A 20,544-nucleotide genomic window follows, 5' to 3' on the forward strand; every position below is an offset into this window, starting at 1 on the left:
AGCCAAAGGCAATCTCTAGTCTGCTTTCTGTCTTTAGAATTTCCCTGTTCTGCATGTTTTGTATAAATGAAACTATACACCATGTCGTCTTTTGAGAGTGACTTCTTTCAAGTACCATAATACTTTCAGGATTCATGCATGCTGTAGCATGTATCAGTACTTCATTTCTTTCTATGGTTGAATAATATTCCATCGTAGGGACATGCGACATTTTATTTATCCATTCATCGGATGGTGGGCATTTAAGTTGTTTCCACTTTCCTTCACTTTTTATGAATAATGCTGTTATGAACATTCATGTGTAAGTTTTTTGTGTGACTCTATGTGTTAATTCTCTTTGAGAATACCTAGGAAGAAATTTCTGGGCCATATTTAATTCTATTTTTAGTCTTTTGAGGAGTTGACAGACCATTTTTCAAAGCCTCTGCACCAGTTTACGTTCTGACCCAGCAGTGTGTGAAGGTTCTAGTTTCCCCGCACCCTCACCAGTATTATTATTATCTGTCCTTCATTCATAGCTGTCCTTGTGATTGTGAAGTGGTACTTTCATACTATTCTAAATTGGTGTTTGTTTGAATATTTTTATAATGAAGTTTCCAAATAGAAAAAAATATTTGTACAAATATTTCATTTATACCAAAAATGATTGTAAAAAACTTACTTTATCTCACTCCTCAATCAGTTTTGTGAGGTCCTAAATCCTCAAAAAAATATGTTGCAATAGTATGAAATTGTGTAGAATATTTTTTAAATTTGAAAGAATTATTGGTTCTAATACTAATACGTAATTTACTGCAAACTCTTCTCAGAATATCAAAATGAAAACACATAGTAGTTTGCACCTCAGAATGTTTTGCTACTGTGACCTAAGTTTTAAGGTATTTACTTAAAATTTAATTTTCTCTATTTTACAAAACTGTGTTTAAAACCATCATTTGGGTTCACGTTGTGCCTAAAAAAGACAATTTAATATCTCTTATGAAAATGACTATTGACCAGACTGTCATATTTGTGACAAAAGATCAAAAAAGCCTTTTCAATTCTAAAACATGCATATTTATAAAGTAGATTAGAAATGGGGCTCTATTGTTATCTATTGTTACCGAGGACCTTCTTTCTCATGCCTATTGTTCTGATGGACAATGGCTTATTCTGAACTACTTCCTCATCTTCCAGGAAAATGGCAGATTAATTACATTGAAATAATCATTGGTCAGCTTCTCTCCATGTTGTATAATTTAAGGAAAATCCATTAACATTCTTTAAAATTAAAAATATTTTATCACATTGGTCTTAATCCCAATTTTAATGGACTAATTGTTCTGGAATTGTTTTATCATTTTCTTTATAATCCAGTAGTGCTCATTGCAGACATCATTTAAACTAATCAGCCATAATGTAATGAGTAATTAAAATTATAGCCAACTACAGGTGCTGTTAATTGTTAATCAATTATACACATAACGATTGCATTAATTGAAATACTGATTGAAGTATTGACAGTTACTCATTTTTTTTTCTAAAGTAAACTACCTCTTACTGGTCTTAAATTGGAATGAGTTATTGAGAATATGTTCTCAACAACTCCCTGAGTAGCTTCTCTGAACTTTAGTGGAAAATGGACCTGATCTTTTGAATGTATAAATAAAATTTGTACAGTTGATGAGAATTGACCTGACTGGCTGTTGAATAGGTTGGTGAATTTTAATTGGTTTATTTGCATATTAACAGGAAGTATTCTGCAGATGGTTCTGTGGGCCCTGAGTATCCAAATTTGGCAAATTTGGGGACCATGATATAGGAATGTGGCAGTCATTAAACACTGATAGAATCCCTGTTTTTGCCAGGAGGCTGCAGTCGATATCACTGTCAACCTGCTCATCAGCCTTTACAGTAATTAATTAGGTCACATATTTATAGCAATTTGGTGGTTAGAATATCTGCATGACAAAAAAAGAGTTGACATTTATTCCTTTAGAAAAATGATTGTTGAAATTCTCAAGACAGGCTAAAGCATAGAAAGGAGTATTCTGTCTATACCATCATAAATAAAGATTATTTTGCACTTTCCAATCATTCAGTCACATGAATGGGAGGCAGCTTAGCAAGAGTAAGGAAGTCTGGGTAAGATGATTTCATGATTCATCAAATAATGACCATTCTAATTTTAAGGCATGAACTCTGAATATAAAGCCAGAATTTATTTTCCCAAAAAGAGACCATAATATGGTATGTCTATTTAGCTTAATATATTTAGTAAGGCTAGTCTATCAATAGCATCAGAGAAGCTATCTCTGGAAAGGACCACGCTCTTCAAGGAAAGTGTTTTAGGTGAATATGCCCCTGTTACACAGAACCAGGCCTGGAACACAGCACACACTGAGGACAATTGTTTAAGGAACAAACTGATAAAGTAATGTACGTAAAGCATAGCAGGACTCACTTTGGGGATTAATCCAGAGAGACTAGATCATTAACAATCCAAAAAGATTTTTAATTTTAATGTTTAAAATCAGCTCTCCTGATTATTCATGTATCAATGGTGCTTCAGATGTAGCAAGCACAGAAACCTCTTCTGTCTACTGCCATAATTCACCCGTTAGGCTCCCAAAGAATTTTCAAGTATAGAATGAGATAAGGGAAAGAAACTTGGAAAAAACACAATTTGGAAATTTTAACTCAGAGTTCTCTTTTTTAAAAAATGAGAATGGGTGTAGGCTCTGTATTTGAGAAAAAGGAATCTGAAACTCCAAGCAAATACTATATTTAACTAAAGTAACAGAAGTGAAAAACATAAGGACTGCTATTATTTTATCTAGTGGTGTGCTGTGTCATTTATGGAAACATTGTGTATGGCATTGTTTTTTAATCTAGCAACTCTATTGACACCTGGACATCTATGGTTTGGGTGTAAACTGTAAACAGCAAATTATATCATTGGTCTGTCTTCTGGCATTACCTGAAGATTGCAATTGAGAACAGTTCCACTTACTTCATCCTTGTAAGGAATATTTCTCAAACCTTCATTTCCAATAAGAAAGCACCACAAAACACTTGTGATTCTGGAGACAACCAGCTGTTAACATGAGTTTTGTGAATCTGACCTATAATCTCACCTGACATTTGGAACTCAAATATTTTCCCTTATTTCTCCAACACAATTAAAATATTTAGTCTCACTTCATTTTATGTGACATAAATAGCTATGTAAGTACTCTGTAATTACTGTACATTGTAACAAATGACCTCATAAATGCATTGTAATGTCCCATGTAATTACATGGTAAGTCGTGTCTTTGAGATGGCTGCTCTGAGATTGAAAGCCTGCTGGTTTCAGAGATTAATTACTTAGAGCCTAATTTGACAGTTTGCTTGAAGATATGCCTCTGTTAAATAGCTGCATCTGCAGTTTTTAAAAAATATTTCATACTAAGGTTTTATTTCCTTATTTAATATAGACTCAGCAGTTTATCGCTAAATATTGGACATGTCTAAATTTTGATATATGTAAAAGCAGAAAAGGCTTGTTCTATACAGGGTGAGACTGATTTGCAATCATATTTCTTCCATCACTCATTAGATGGAAATTGTTTTTGTGACAATAATTTTAAAGGTTCTGGTTTTATTGCTCTAAAAAGTATTTTTGAGTATATGGTATTGTAAAAATTATGGTTTTTATTCTTTTATTGAGCAATGTACAACATTTAAACTAATGTTTCATTATTTTAAGACCAAGTTAGTATATCATGATTATCTTAGCATGAGTGCATTATTGCAATACCCTGAATTCTTACTGGTGTTTCTTGAAAAATGCATTCTATCTCATATGTGAAAGAATTTTCATATGGTTCAAATCAGAACTTAAACTCTTATCTCTTTGTCTCAGGGTGCTTAAATATCTGGTGAAATGAATTATCCTGAACTTACCCCAGTCAACTTGCTGCTCAAATAGTATCCTGGTTTCTATATACTAAAAGAAAAAAAGGAATGGGAGATAAGTGGGCACTGTATTTTCTGCCTTAAATTATATATTGGTCTATTTTCTTGTGCCTTTCAAGGGTATAATTTTACTGATAACTCCCCTGATGTATTTGTGTTCTGGCTTTCTGAACCCTAGTTCCTGCATCAAGTCTATTATATTTCTTTTAGTAGTTTTATTTAGTAGACATGAATCATCTGAGAAAGGATCTAGTGATCTGAAAGAGTTAATGAGCCTCCCTAAACATCCAGCTCACTTCCAGGGAATGATTTAGGACTGGAGAATAAAGTCTGTTGATACTGACAAATCCTGAAATGTATTACCCATAAGATGGCTTTATCACGAACTCTAGGGAACAACCAAATTGCTTTATTGTAATGGAATTTTGTTGAAATGTGAATACTGCCTAGAAATTACATTCCCTTCTAGGACCTAAAAGAAAACCGGCCTGGCTACTAGGTTATACATAGCAAATTTTCACATGAAAAAATGCTATTTTAAATTCAGGAGTTTACAAAAAGAAGATGCTAGGTACCAAGCAATTCTCTCTCTCTTTTTTTTTTTTCCTCTTTTTTTTTTTTCCTTAGTCTGGACTATATTCTGCACTTGTGGGTGATTTTATTGGTTGGTTTAGGAGTATTTGGTTAATTTTATGTAGTTAGCCAAGAAAGCCTAGCTAGCAGGAACAATTGATTTTTCTTTTAGTAATTGAGACCCTATGTAGTTACATATTTGAGAATCAACTCCAACAAGTGTTTGGTTATCAATGGAGAAAGCACTGTTTCTATGGGCCTCTTATCGAATATGTAAAATCTACCATAAAGCAACCACCTCTTCTCTATGGAATGGTTTTTGAATGGCAAAGAAAATTGTTTTCCAGGAAAGTGTAATCCAGTTCCTGTGATCAGATGAAGCGCTTTTGAAGATTATTCAGACTCATCAAGAACCATTCATTCATTTGTTTTTATGTTTTCAATACCTAATCATGGTTGTCCAAAGTGACCTGAATGACTTCATTCTTTGAAAAAACGCTGATTTTTCAGTGCCTTTTTGTGGAATTCAAAACGGATGTACATTCTACCACTACTACTGCTAGTATTATAATAAGTATTGTTATAATTATAAACTTTATCAAGATTCTAAGCCCTTTCTCATTGATCACCTCTCAACAACTAGGTGGTAGATAGGTACAATCCTCTGATATCAATTGGTGCAGTTAGGTAACAGATTCCTAATGTCACTTAGCAAAGTAGTGAAAAGCTGAGTTGGAACAGGATGCTTCCTGTCACCCATCTTGTTATATTTCTTGAATATCTTTTATTTACAGAACACTGTTCTTTCTTTGTCTAAGCAACAGTTCAAAACCACAGGTAGACAGAACATCTAATAAGATTTTCTAAGCACTAGCTGTAAGAGTTATATTTCTTATAATTATCTTATATTTATTATTTATATTGATTATAATATACTTTCAAGTATATTTCCATGCACTTGTACCTGGTATATGAACTTTATTTAACACTTGGAGTCAAATCTCAAAGGCATGACCAGTGTTTATTGTATAGAATGGGCATGCAAGTTTGAGACCAGTGTTGAATTAGCCACACCTCTCGAAAAACCTTTCCAGGCCACCCTAAGCTATTGTCCACTCTTCTCCAAATAGAACTCTAAGCCTCATCTTTAAATAACTCAAGAAATATTTGAAAAATGTTACTTTGAAAGTATGCTAAACGCTAACCTACCAGAGTGGTGTGTTGTCAGTAAACATGGGCTACCCTTTGTCTTCTTAGACAGTGATGGATTGGGGATCTCACAGTGGAGGTTTGGAAACATATTTGACCTTAATTTACTGGTTCGAGGCCCCCATGCTTCTAAAATGAAGTAGGTTAAGTAGGTTATTAGCTTCCCCTTTTTTCTTTGGACTTGTGAAGGTTGAGCTCTCAGAATTTGACGAAAGGAGTAGAGAAAAGTGGTGGCATGTCAGTTTCCCAGCGTCAATTTAAATATGGCCAAGTTTACCTTAGCTAAGAGATATAAAAGTGGAACTTATAAGAAGTGGAGCATTTTCCAGATGATCTTTCTCATTGTTTGTGAATTTTAAAATCTGATGTGTGTCCATTACATACCCTTGAAGAAGACAGATCTGTGGTAGGAATGGGTATGGAGTTCAGGGCTGGTATCAGGAGGGTTGTGGCCCTAAACCAGGAGTGAGTAAGGTGATTAGGGATGTTCCTTCAGGAAGACTGGTCACAGTATCCAGAGAAACAGAAAGGTAGATGACAGTTGTGCCTTGTGGGTGGTGTCAGAAAGAGCTGATGAGGCACCTCGGGTGGTGAAACACGAGGCCAGTAGGTTTGGGCAGTTGGGTGTGTGAAAGCAGATAACATGCCTAGATTCAGAGAGGCAAGTAAATATTGTCAGGCAAGTCTGCCAAACTCTGATAAATTCACAAAGGAGACACTAGCTGCTGGAGGACTCAGTCTAGGATGCCTTGGATGTCTCGGATGAAGGAAGCAGATTAACAAGGCAAAGGAATATTCACAAAATAGCATGGCAGCATCCCTGCCAGAGAAACCCAGTTACTAAAACTGGGAGCCAAAGTGCATTTGCAGTATTTTATTTGAAGTTGAGCAATCTGAGAAATTGTCCTAGTGTGGCTTAGCATATTACATAATCAGGGACAGGATTTTTCCAAACTAGGTCAAGTCGGGCTTAACTTCTAGATAGGAGTCCCACTGGCAGTAGCTTTGAGGGGTAGGAGCCACCAGGGCACAGAGATAAAGGGTAGAAATTTTACAACTAAACAAACCTACTGATGAAAAAATGTATTATTTCAAAGTCATTATAGAAGATCACAGCAGGTTAGCTTTCATGTTTTCAATTAAAGAAGGCAATCTTCCTGCTTGAATTTGACATGTTCATAAAATTTTATTTAAAATCAAGTATTACTCAATTTGTATGTAACCATATTTTTATTATTGCACAGATATTTAACTCAAACTGTAAGTGGTACTGGCAGACTTCACTCTGGAAATGTGTCACACAAAGTATTTTCTTACATGGCTTTATATTATTTTGGATAACAGTTGCCTATATGAACTCAAGAATGGCAACTATAGTATACTAGCCAAATTTCTAACTTTGCTTATCACAAGAGATTGCATATTTATGATAGTGAAGTAAAAACATCAAATCTGCAAGAATAGTATAAAACAGCAGTGGAAAAAATATATATATACCCTTATAATACCTTATTGACATTTTTTCAAATCCATACTTGATTAGTGCCATCAAGTATATAGGTTTACAAAAAAGCAAAACCATGTTTGAAAATTGTTCACACAATTATATATATAATAGAGCTTAAAATGCTGTTTTATTAGCTAATTTCTATTCCAGTTTGAAACTCAAATTAGACATTTTCAGCATAAAAGAAATATTCACCAAGTATTTGGATACGTATTAAAGGTTAAATATTAAATGCTGTTATATAATTTTGATATTAAGATGTAATTTATTCTAAATGACACAATTAGAAAAACTCCCTTCCCAATATATTATCAATATGGGTAGCCTTTGTTTCTACATCCTCTGTGAATTGTTGTTTATTGATGCTACCAGCAGGTCCGGTGAACTCTTTTTGAAAGTAGATTATTTTTCAGACAACCTTAACACAATAAACACATTATCATCTAGCAAGTTGCTTATGCCAGAAACCTAGGAGTCATTCTTGATGACTTTTCCTCCTTTACACTTGACAGTCGATAAATCACCAAGTGCTGTCAAGTCTACCTGCAAAAATAGATATTGCATCTCTTCACTTTTCTGCCTTCCTTGAGTCTCCACCCTTTTCCAAGGTCTCTTCTTTACCACCCACATCTGAAGGTTCTATTGGCTACAACAGGAAATGTGACTAATATTCTACAGAGGAAATTGCTCAATAAATATTCATGGAAGAAAAGGAATTTAAAAAGTGTTGCTAAGTAATTTATCCCTCTCAGTGCCCCTTTTGAGTTCCAGAAGAAAAATTGTTGGATGAAGCCAGGCAAATAAGTAGGTCCACATTCTAAGCATTGTTACTGCACATGGTATTTCTTGATTCTCCCTTGTACCCTTGATTCTGCCTTTCTTTAGTCTTTGCTTCTTTATCTCTTATCTCTTGCTCCCTTGCCCTCTCTTTTCTTTTTCTCTTTCCTCCCTTAAAGTTTTTACAATGTACTGCATGGTTACTGTGCACCAGCATTCCATGGAACTTCTAAGCGTGTTCCCACTGTCGTTTTTAATCCGCACCACAAGCCTTTGAGGTTGGTACTGTTATTAGTTCGTAATGCAGATGAGAAAACTTGGTCTCAGAGAGCTTAAATGGCTCATTCACTGATAAGGAAGATGACTGACATGGGTGTGAAGAGTGTGACCATGGAGGCATGAGGATTAATTACTTAGCTGTGGCTGTATTCTGGGCGATGGTAAATTATGTTCTGAATTAGGGCAGTGGCAGAGGGAATGTAAATAAGGGGATGGGTGGGGACATAATGAAAACGGGCTTTTTTAGAAGTGCTGATGGGCTCTCTTTAATAAAATCTGTAGAGCCTCATGAGTGTTGAAAGCATATTTCATTCTTCAAGAAAGTTCACATGAGATTCACCAAGTTCCCATAAATGGAGAAGAGAAATAACAGGCAGAGTCTAAAACTGACTTTCAATTAACTTTCAAGATCCTTAGTTTCAGCCAAGGCATTTTTTTTTTTTAGAACTTTTATTGAGATATAATTGACATACAATAAACTGCATATATTTAAAGTATTTAAAGTGTACAATGTGATTTTTTTTTTCTTGTTAGTAATGTATATATGGCAGTCCCAATCTCCCAATCCATCTCACCCTAACTCCATCTCCCCGCCTTTCCCCACTTGGTGTCCATATGTTTGTTCTCTACATCCGTGTCTCTATTTCTGCCTTGCTTATTGGCTGCAAAGATCTTTCAAATGGTGGCCTCCAGTTCCCTTCTATGGGAATGTTATCCAGATAAAACTGCTTTAAAAAAAAAAAAAAAAAAAAGGCTTTCCCAGGGCATTAAATCTATTTAAAAAGTAGATGGTGAACTGCCAGGAGATTCTGAGATCACAGCTTTGCTGAAGGCAGTCCAATATAATGCTCAAAAGATCTGGGTTTGGATTTATATAAAACAGAGTTCAAATCCTGGCTTTGTCATGCTTTAGCTATATGACCTTAGGCAAGCTTCTTAATCTCTTATGTAAAACAAGAGTAATGGTACTTTACTCTCAAAAATTATAATGCATTATCAGCTGCTTAGTGATTGTGTGGTGTCAAAATATATGTCCTCAATCAATATGACTCCTCTGCTTAAAACTCTAAAAGGTATACATTATTAGCTCTAATCTAGGCTATATCCTGGTGTTTAAGGCCTTATTCCAAACTTGTTACTTAGACCTTTCGAAGTCCCAGCAGAAAGTATTGCTTTGCAGCCTCTTTATCACTCCTGGTGTTCCATACCCACTTCCAGGAGATAGAGCTCTTGATCCACCTCTGTTCATAGCCAGGCCCACCTTGAGGCCAGACTCCTGTCCAAGCTTCATCAGACTGGGAACCTCAAGAGCTGGCAGTTTGTCTTATCCATCACTTTACAGCCACCCTTGTACAGTGTCCTTTATGAAATAGGCATTTGATGACTTGAAATCTTGTATTAACTTTGGTTTCCAGTGTGTGTTTTTATTGTTGACCCACTAAGCAGATCCTCAATAAGTAATTATTCAATTAAAAAAAATGGGGGGAAGGGGGGCTCTCTACTGCAGGAACTGAATGTGTTTGAAGAGGGGCTGGTCTTCCCCTGCAATTCACCCTAGAGAGAGTAAGGCAAGATGTAGCTGTGTGATGTGATATGTGGAACTGAAAGCAGAAGTTTATGAAATGTGGCGTCTGAAAAAAAAATTGAAGGTGGGGTAGTCAGCTTGTCAAATTTTTGTTCTGTTTTCTTAGTTACTACTTATGCACATCTAGAGTGAAGCAAGAAATAAAGAGCCCATGAGAAGGATAATACCACAGCACCGAATTGGGCAGGGTTATCTCAGACAGTCAGGAAATAATGGCCAACGAGATCCTTTCTTTTAGATCAATAAGGCTAACTGCTCTCCACCATGTTTATTTGTAAGCAAATTCATTTTTGTGGTAACCAAAGAGGGGATGGAGGGATTTGGAGAGCTTAAGTTTTGCAGGTTTCTTTGGCGAAATCTGGAAAAAAAAATTAATCTTTGATTGAAGATAGAATACTGTAACACTGGAAAGGATTACTTTCTCCCTCTCAAGTAATGCAAGGACCAAAATTCAAGTCATAGCTACTAGAATTGATTTTTCAAAAGTCAAAGGTCATGTGTTAAGTACTTTTAATAAAAATCATTACCAGGCTTGCCCATGAAGACTAGGTTGTGACAGCTTTAGGTGGCTTCGTGAGGGGATGGGCGGTAAAATCTGAGCCACTGAGCACTGACAAAACAAGTCTCATAGAGAAAATAAAGATACATTATACCACTGAATAAGAAAAAGTTACTGAATACTTTCATTTAACTTCCCAATACAATTTGGAACATCCCACCATATCATCTGCAGAGGAACCTATGAAGAAAGAATTTGATCTTTGCAATCTGCTGCTGCTTGCTTGAAATCAATGAGAACATATAAAAGTTGCTAATAAACTTAGCTGCTATTCACATATAAAGATGAATAAAAATGATGAAATTACTTCCAAAGATGAATAATAACCTTTGAGGGTTTTACCTCCTGGCGTCTAGAGTGTATAACTGATTCTGTTTAATTAATTACTGCCAGGCATTGATATTAAGGTATTGGTCATATGGGAATAATTTATGCAATCACTGGAAGTCCTCAAATATGATAAAGAAAAATTATTATCTGTCAAAACTAAGTATTGTTCATGTAATCATTAGTATAATTAAAATTTCCAGGCTTATCAAGTGATTTACAATCATTTGGTAGATATACTAAGCACAGTTATTCTCTCGTTTTCAATATGTGCGTAGAGATTTAGATCATTTATAAGACTTATGAGAGGTCACTCAGCAAAGTCATAGCAAAGTATTAACTTGAACCCATAAGGTTTTACCTCTTGGTCTAAGATCTTCATTTTTAAAAAATTTTCTGTTTAAATTTAAAGAACAACCTTGTAATCCTTAGAAAATGACCCTTCTTGATTTGCCAAGGGCTACTTATGGGAGGGCCTATTGGATGTATTAAAATTAATTATTTAAAATCAGTTTTATTCCTTTCAAGTATATTTTGTAGGAGAATTTAGGTGACTAGAATTTCCAAGTAGAGGCTCTATGATTGTTTATTTTCGTATGAAATAATAAAAAGGACATTTAGAATCAGCAGTCTCATAATCGTCCTCTGTTGATACAAAGTGAGTCCTGCCCATTCATTTAACCCTGTGCCTCAGCTACCTCCCTTATAGTTGTAAAATGGCAATAAAATCAGCCATGACTATCTTAAAGTAATGAAAAAAAAATAAGTATTACAGTGTAAACACAAGGTGTAACTATTCATCAAATCTGGTTTTCTTAACTGGTGTCTAAAATGCTTGAGAACAAAGAACAGATCCCTGCATGTGCATGTATGTGGGTGGGTACGTGTGTGGAAGGAGGCATATTTTAGACTATGCTTTCTTTGGGTGTTGAGGACAATATATTGTTGTTTTATTCATTAGTTTGTCTCCCCAAAACTTAGCCAGGTGCCTTAAATGAGCCTAAAATACTAATTTTTTTCAATGTGACTTTCCATTACATTGTCCCATGTGTCCCATTGCCTCTAGCCACTAAGCAATTAATTCACCTTCACTTGAAGAGGCTTTACATTGTCATGATACCTTGAACTTGCTCTTAATATTCACTCTGTCTTAAATATCTTATCTATCCCCTCCATGAAATCCTACTCACACTTGAGGTATGGCCTCTTGTCAAGTCTCTTTTGACCACATGACACAGAATTACTCTCTCCCCCTATTATATTTTCATTGTGTTTTCTGGGACTATCTAGTCTAGCTTTTAGCACTTTGTTTTCATTATGAGTTTATGAGTTTATGTCTTTATTTCCTCAGCCAAAATGAATATACTGTCATAATTTGTTTGGGTGTTTCCATAGTCCCAAAGATAGTGTTTGCAATACAGCAGAGATGTAGTTTATATATTTTGAATGAATAATAACTGAATGAATTAGACTCTCAGCCTTTGGAACTCCCATGAGAGGCAACATTAAATAGTAAAGAATGCCAGCTTCAAACTGGTATTATCTCAGTTCAGATCCTGCCTCCATCACTTACTGCCACATGGTTTCAAGTTACTTAACCATTCTATGTCCCAGCTGACATGATTGTACAAAGGGCATAATGACAGTCTTAACTCACTGGGTCATTGTAAGGATAAAAAGCATAGCTCATGTAGATATGTGGGGTGCCTAGACCATTTCCAATCCTAGAGTAAGTGAAAAAAAAAGTGTTAACAAGTATTAATGAGTGGCATTTAGTTTCTCACACTTAAAGGGCAGTGGAGGTGAAGCAAATGATCTCAGTAGTGCCATACTCTTTCAAATATATTCTACCAACGTAGATTAATTTTATTCAGCTAAGTTCCTATAAAATTATTAAACTATTTATTATTTGATCCTTATTATTTGTAGAGTCTACATTTGCAAATTCACCTACCTGCTAAAATTTGTGTCCCAAAATCAATACCCATAGTATCTTTATTGTCATTTGCAGTCTTGTACACGTGTGGAGCAATGAAAAATTTGAGTTTCCAGGAACACATGTTCCCAGCTAGACTGAACAAGGAGAGGCTCTGTCTTCTTTTGGTTCTCATGTTGTTTTTTTGGGTTTTTTTGTTGTTGTTATTTATTTATTTATTTATTGGCTGTGTTGGGTCTTCGTTGCTGCACATGGACTTTCTCTAGTTGTGGTGAGTGGGGGCTACTCTTCATTGTGGTGCGCGGGCTTCTCTTTGTGGTGGCTTCTCTTGTTGTGGAGCTTGGGCTCTAGGCGCGGGCTTCAGTAGTTGTGGCAAGTAGGCTCAGTAGTTGTGGCTCATGGGGTGTAGAGTGCAGGCTCAGTAGTTGTGGCTTAGTGGCTTAGTTGCCCCGTGGCATGTGGGATCTTCCCAGATGAGGGCTTGAAACCGTGTCCCCTGCATTGGCAGGCAGATTCTTAACCACTGCACCACCAGGGAAGTCCCCCAGTTCTCATATTGTAACCAAGTGTCCCTTTTGTGGTCAAATAAATGCCACATTTTTGCATTTTTCTTTTTGCTTTCTCCTGGAGATTTTGCTGGTTAAAATGGTCCCCAAGTGTACTGCTGAAGTGCTGTTTAGTGTCCCTAAGTGCAAAAAGATTGCAAAGTGCCTTAAGGAGAAAATACATGTATTAGATGAGCTTCGTTCAGACATGCATGATAGTGCCCTTGGCCGTGGGTTCGTTGTTAATGAATCAATAATGATATTAAATAAGGTACCATTAAACAGGAACACATATAAAACAAGTTGATGTATTAATGAGTTGACAAAAATGTTGTTACCAAAATTTCACAAGAACATAAACCTGTGTTTTTCCTAGTAACAATATTACAGTATTCCCAAATTCAGTGTTTGCAATACCTTTATAGAAAATACTGCAAATGATGATAATTGACTATAGTTGGCATATTCTTTGAAATTTTTAAAATGCTGAGCAAATAACTGTGCCTTTAGATGATTTCTTAAATCCTTTTACAGGAACTTAATCATTTGTAGAGAGCTAGCCAATTTGTAAAGAGGGGTCTCAAACTCTTTTCTCCCTGGAGAACACTGCTTGGCCTCTGCTACACTCACATAATTGAAACAATGTCAAAGTGGTCCTAGGGGTGTGGGCTAAGGTTTCTGAAATCCATTCCTTGTCACTGTGTTCAGCCTCTTTCTGACAGTCATTTTTCAATTGTTCTCAAAAGAACAATTTTGTGTGTTTATCTTAAAAATTAATTTAAAATTTCATCAAAGTATCATTATACATGCATATTATGTTTTTTTAAATTAAATACCAATTAGGCTTATAACAAAAACCTGCCCCTCTCCAAACCTTGTCCTCATTCCCTTTGGACTCCCATATCCATCACTTTGAACTGTTGTTTCTTTTCTGGAATGTATCTTTATGTTTCTCAATAATGTACTTTTAATGTTCCTTAATTTCCTAATTTTAATTCACCACTTTTATAAATAACTTACTGACTTTTTGTTATGTCAGGATTCAGCACTCTGCACATGTCCGTCCCCATTTCCCTTCCCTAGTCTTCTTCCTTTTCCCTTCCTTCTCCTCTTCCTCATTTCACTTCTATTCCTTTCTTCTCCTTTGGTTGAGATGTATTTAATTAAAGTGAAATGCACAAATCTTGAGTGTTCATTTCCATGAATATGTTAGTCTGTTAGTGCTGTCCTAACAAATTCCACAGACTGGGTGGCTTAAATCACAGATATTTATTCTCTCACAGTTCTGAAGGCCAGGAGTCCAAGGTCAGGATGTTGGCAGAGTTGTTTCTCTTGAGGCCTGTCTCCTTGACTTATAGGTGGCTGTCTTCCTCCAGTGTCTTCACGTGGTCTTTGTCAGTGTGTGTCTGTTCTAATCTCCTTTTCTTGTAATGATACCAGTCATATTGGGTGAGGGCCCACACTAATGACCTCATCTAACCTTCATTACCTATTTTAAAGCCCTCAGTCACATTCTGAGGTACTGGAGATTAGGATATCAGCATGTGAATTTGGACCTTTGACGGACAGGAGGCAAAATTCAGTTCATAACGATGTGTTTTGAAAATTGTATCTACCCATGTAACAAACATGAATGAAGATGCAGTTTTATTACCCCAAGAAGTCTCCTTGTACCCATGTCCAATCAATCCTCCAGTGCAATTGCCCATGGCAATTGCTTTTCTGACTTACATTACTGTAGATTAGTTTTGTCTGTTCTTGAACTTCGTGTCCATGGAATTATACAGTATGTACTTTTTGAGTCTGGTGTCTTAATCAAATACAATCTTATATTGTATTGCTACTTTCCCCACTATCTTCCTGAGAATTCCACATTCCTCTTTCTGATTTAGATTCTCTGTTTGTTGGATTTCAAATCTTTCTCTTTCTTAGTTTGCACTCTCATTTACCTGGAGCACACCCTCGTTAGTCTCCTGGTAGAGAGTACACGGATGGATATCTTTGAAGCCATACATATCTGAAATATCTCTATATTTGTACTTATGTTAGTGTATGTTCTTATGCTTGTGTTATATTTTCCTCATACATCATAACTTATTTGGCTAAACATGGAATTCTAGGTTTACACGTCGTTTTCAAACTTTACATGTTGAGAAATCTGATGCTATTGTTATTCCTGATAATTTTTTATGTACTTTTTTTTTTTTTCCTTCTCTTTTTCTTCATTCTGGAAGCTTCTGGAATCTCCCTCCCCTATGAGTTTCTGATGGTTCACATAATATGCTTTAATGTGGTTCTTTTCATTTATTCTGTTAGATATTCCATAATCCCTTTCAGGATTGGGCTCTCAAGTTTTCCAGTTCTGTGAAGTTTTTATTGGGAAGGAGGATTTTTTGTTTTGGTTTGTTTTGTTTTTGCTAATTTACTGCCTTTTATTTTTCCTATTCCCTCATTCTTTCATCTTACTAGTTAGGTGTCAGAAATTATGGACTAAACCTCTGATTTCTTATCTTTTCTCTCCAATTTCCTTTCACTATCTTTTTTTCCTCACTGAATTTTGGAAGGTGTCTATTAATTTATATTCCAATAGATCTATTGAATATTTCATTGTGCAACCTAATTATAAATGTCATAGGCTTTTTAAAAATCTTTTATTTTTCTTGTATTTTTATCCTATTTATGGGTGCAGTATCTTCTCTTTGATTATTAGGGTATTAATGACAGTTCTTTTGGATCCTTTTTCCTTACAATAATTCTGCTTCCTTCGAGTGCCATTATGCTCTTATGTGTTTTTCTCTCTGCATGTTATGCCAAAGGCTTTGTTTTCAATGTCTGATAGCCTTAAATTATTAGTTTACATAAAACTGCATTACTAAAATGATGATTATGAATTGCAAATTCCAGTGCATGAGTGGGAGTTATTAAGTGGAGTCCTCACTGTTGGGGGATTGATCAGGGACCTGGCTGTTATTTTCTTTTCTCTTAGTCTTTTTAATTTTCTCTAGAGAACAATTATCTGATATTCTGTCTGGGAAGTGTACACCGGGTTGCTATTGCTCTAGGTATCAGATGAAGGAAGAAGACTTGTGTGTCTTATGTCAGTAACTTAACAACACTTACCCTCATCTGTATTCTCTTTCGTGCCTGGTATCTCTGAATCCATGGCTTCTGTTTCAGGATCCCTAGACAATGAAGCTCCCAGAAGCTCCGAGCTCAGGGAACGTTAGCAGACTGGTTTTGCAGAATGTAGTAGAACTTTCAGTTCATCTTCTATCTCAGAACCAGGCCTTAGTCCTACCTTCATGGGTATTTAGGAAGCAACAATTTCTAGTCTTCCCTGAATTTTGTTGTACTCATCACCTTGTTTTCATTACTATCTCTTAAGGAGGTATATAGGTGTCATCTTTCTCCATTGGCTCAGTCACGACACTTTTCCTCATTTGCACCTTCTAAAAATTTAACATCTCTTATCCACTAGAGTCCTATTCTCTATTTTTTATGGGTTTATACCATTTAGAATATTTTAGTGTCATTTTAGTGGCATTTACAAAAGAGAGAATGTAGTCAATCAAATAAATTGTGTAAATTTGTCAAAATCAGACACATAGTTGTAAGAGTGGGTTTCATTTGGTTCTAAGGAGTAAATCCCTAGCACTTCTTGCATCTGCCTTATTTGCACTTAGGTTTGGGTCAGTTCTTTGACCCTATCATGTTGTCCTTCCTTTCTCCAATGTTTTAATTTGCATCTGTTATTTTACAGAGTATCAAAGTAAGCTGGCTGCCTCCTCCATCAGGAACACAAAATGGATTTATTACTGGCTATAAAATTCGACACAGAAAGACGACCCGCAGGGGTGAGATGGAAACACTGGAGCCAAACAACCTCTGGTACCTGTTCACAGGTCAGTGTTCATATGGTGTGGTTTGGAAGGTTCTGATGAATCAAATGTCTCAGCAATAAAATATACTCTCACTTCAAAGGAACATTCATTTTTTTTCCTGGTAGGTGGCATGTACTGGTCTGAACAAGAGTAACCTTTATATTTTTAACTTGGTATTCCCTGTGAGGTTTTCACTACATATTTTGCTTCTGGATCATCATCTTAATAAACACATCATTGAATTTTTATCCATACTAGTTTCTTAATACTGCTGATTCAACAACAGCTTCTGTTGTCAGATAACTTTTAACTGTTTAATAACTTTTAAAAGTCATGTAATCAAATGGTTCCAAGTTTGTCATTTTGAGCCCCCTCCCCGCAAACTCCAGGAGTGAGAATGAGGTTGGAAAATGGGGAGAGGGGTGGTTTGGGGAATAAAGAGAACATAAATATACTACTACTTTCCATAAATATAAAAGTAAATTCGCTTATGTAGCAATATTGGTGGAACTCATAGTGGGTCAAAATTCTCTCTGAAAATTGCACTCGGTTTCCATATAGTATTAAGATAATGTTTTTTTTTTTAATTTTATAAGATGAATAATCATATATTTACTTTAACTATTGGAACTATTAATACATGTCAGTCCAGTTCCTGGAAAACAGAGACTGAGTCAGGCTTTCAGGTTAATGTGTTTGGGGTGCAAGCGCAGGAAAGCAAGTGTGAGGGAACAGGGGAAGTGAGACAGGGAGGAAAAGAAATTAAATAATGATGACATGTTATTGAGCTGGCCACAAGTTTAGAACAAACCCAGAACCTGCTTGTTCTTGCGGATGGGTGGGCCGCGCGGGAGTGGGAAGGTATCACTAGAGAAGCTGATTGAACTACTGTGGCCCACAGTGGATAACTGGATAGGAAGTGTGAGCCGTTTCTCTCATCTATCGTGGGTCAAAGTAAGCCCACCAACAGGTTCTTAACCATTTTGTACCTCGTGACAGCCCCCTGGGAAGCCGGCACTTCTAGTAAATGCACAAACATGGAATTCTCTCCTTGTCTGTCAGCACCTTTATGTGGTGATGGCATCGTGTAGGGTAGCAGCAGCACTTGGGGCTTTAGGACCAAAGAGAGCATGAACTAAGGGTTTGGGAAGCAAAGCATATAACAGTGGCTCATGGCAAGAATTGGTGGGTCAAGTTGAACAGATGTGTCATGGCACATAAACTGGGTCCATGATAACATGCAAATTAAAAATCATATCTTACAGAAAATGGATAAACTATCATCACAAATGAGAATAAAGGAAAGTAACTCCTCATTCATTCCTTTTTGTATATCAAGTACTCAGTAAATTGCCATCTGAACTCATAAAACACACACACAATTTAAGCTTAGCCTGCAATATAAGAATTGATAGAAACCCGGTTTTTCCTCTTAGGTTTTTGCCTCTTATGACTATAAAATGTTAATGTGATAATCAGAGTGCTTCCAAAATAGATTGCCAAAAATCACATCACTTGTTTTGTATCTGGACAAAATCTCTTAGGTGGGTATTGTTGAATCTAAGCAGAAGTTATGGCACGCTACCATACCATTTAAAAAGCCAAAATCCTATGTCTTTTTCCCTGATAAAATGATGGGAAGAAGGTAAAAATAATTGAAGTAAGGCATATGTGCTCATTGGAATATTTGGTACAATATGTACATAGTCTATTTGAAAATAAATCACCAAAATTGAAAAATCTTGCTGAAAAAATTTTAGTGTAATTCCTGAGTTGATATTTGAATAGAAGAGGCTCTAAGAATAATTTAATCCCAGTCTTGTATTTTAATAGCTATAGGCGTTTGAAGCCCTGAAACTTTTTTAATCATTGCTTTTCCTTCTGAAATGAAAAATATTAAAAATGTAAAATAAACTTCTTTTTTATAAAACAATTAATTAAAATATGAGCAATCCAATAGAAAAACTAAAGACTGGATATTCAACTTACAGAACTGTAAATGGCCAACAAGCATAATGAAGTGTTCAATCTCATTAGTAGAGAAATGTAAATTGAAACAAAAATGAGTTAGCATTTTCCTTTGATTAAAGTAATAAAGATAAAAATGAATGATGATACATTGTTTTGGAAAGCATACGAGAAAAACATGAACTCTCATATTACTACTTGTGGGAGAGAAAGTTTCTAGAATCTTTCCAGTAAGCAATGTGGAGATTTGTGTTATATACAGATGAACATATGTGTGTGTGTGTGTGTGTGTGTGTGTACTCATAAATGTGTGATTCAAGTTTCCAACTTCTAGGAATTTATTCTAATTCAGCAGACATATTTTTTGCAAAGTTTTAAACTAAAAATATGTTCATGGCACTGTTACTTTAATAGCAAATAACAAGAAAAAAAGACCCTAAGCTTCTAACTATAGGCAGTTACAGAAAATTCAGACACAATCATATCATGGAATATGGCATATCTATTGAAACTATTACAATGTAAACATTAAATTACATGTTAAATATTAAAACATGTTAAGTGAATAACTCAGTTTTAAATCAGTATTAAGCATGAGTCCATTTTTACAAACCAAAAAGTTCATAAGAAAATATTTTAAATAATATATTCTAATACCAAAATATTAATAGTGATTATTGCTTACTTTTGTAACAATAAAATATGCATTTTTAACTGCATATGTCCAGTGAAAAACAAAATGTCAGGACTCTGATATTACATTATAACTTTTGGTTACCAAAATTGAAGATTTCCTACCACTGACTTTAACTCTATGCCCGTTGAAGAGCTAAGAAGGAACTGGACAAAGTGAGAGAGTAGCACTGACATATACAGACACCAAATGTAGAATACATAGCTAGTGGAAAGTTACTGCATAACACAGGGAGATCAACTCGATGATGGGTGATGACTTAGAGGGCTGGGCTAGGAAGGGTGGGAAAGAGTCACAGGAGGGAGCAGATATGGGGATATATGTATAAATACAGCTGATTCACTTTGTTGTGCAGCAGAAACTGGCACAACAGTGTAAAGCAATTACACTCCAATAAAGAGCTTAAAAAAGAAAGAAAGAAAGAAAATAAATGAAGAATAGTAGCCGTGTGGCCAAAAGGCATTACTGATATGAATTGTTTAGTATTTATGATTTTTTTGCCAAATAGAATTTAACACATTCAGCTTAGTATTATCAAGCCAAGATTCTGACTTCCTAAATATGCAAACCTTTGGGGTTTTCTTTTGACAAAAAGTAAAATCATTTAAAAAGATAACTATATAGCATAGCGAGTATCAGCCTTTTTACTATCAAAGATGCTCTATTAATCCTAGGGGCGTCATAACAAATTACCACAAATGCGGTGACTTAAAAGAACAGAATTTTCTTTTCCAGTTCAGCAGAAACCAGAAATCTGAAATTCAG

The 20,544-nt window shown here is 35.5% G+C and overlaps 1 protein-coding gene across 1 annotated transcript in view; it reads left to right on the forward strand.

The window, feature by feature from the left end:
- The window catches only part of DCC (DCC netrin 1 receptor), a 798,936-nt gene that overhangs the window by 556,187 nt on the left and 222,205 nt on the right, over positions 1-20,544 (forward strand). Inside the window, exon 14 of the mRNA XM_057698213.1 lies at positions 16,997-17,138. Coding sequence (XP_057554196.1) covers positions 16,997-17,138 — 142 coding nt within the window. The remainder of the gene's footprint in view (positions 1-16,996; positions 17,139-20,544) is intronic.

Source organism: Hippopotamus amphibius, chromosome 11, assembly GCF_030028045.1.
Source record: "Hippopotamus amphibius kiboko isolate mHipAmp2 chromosome 11, mHipAmp2.hap2, whole genome shotgun sequence".
Classification (NCBI taxonomy): domain Eukaryota; kingdom Metazoa; phylum Chordata; class Mammalia; order Artiodactyla; family Hippopotamidae; genus Hippopotamus; species Hippopotamus amphibius.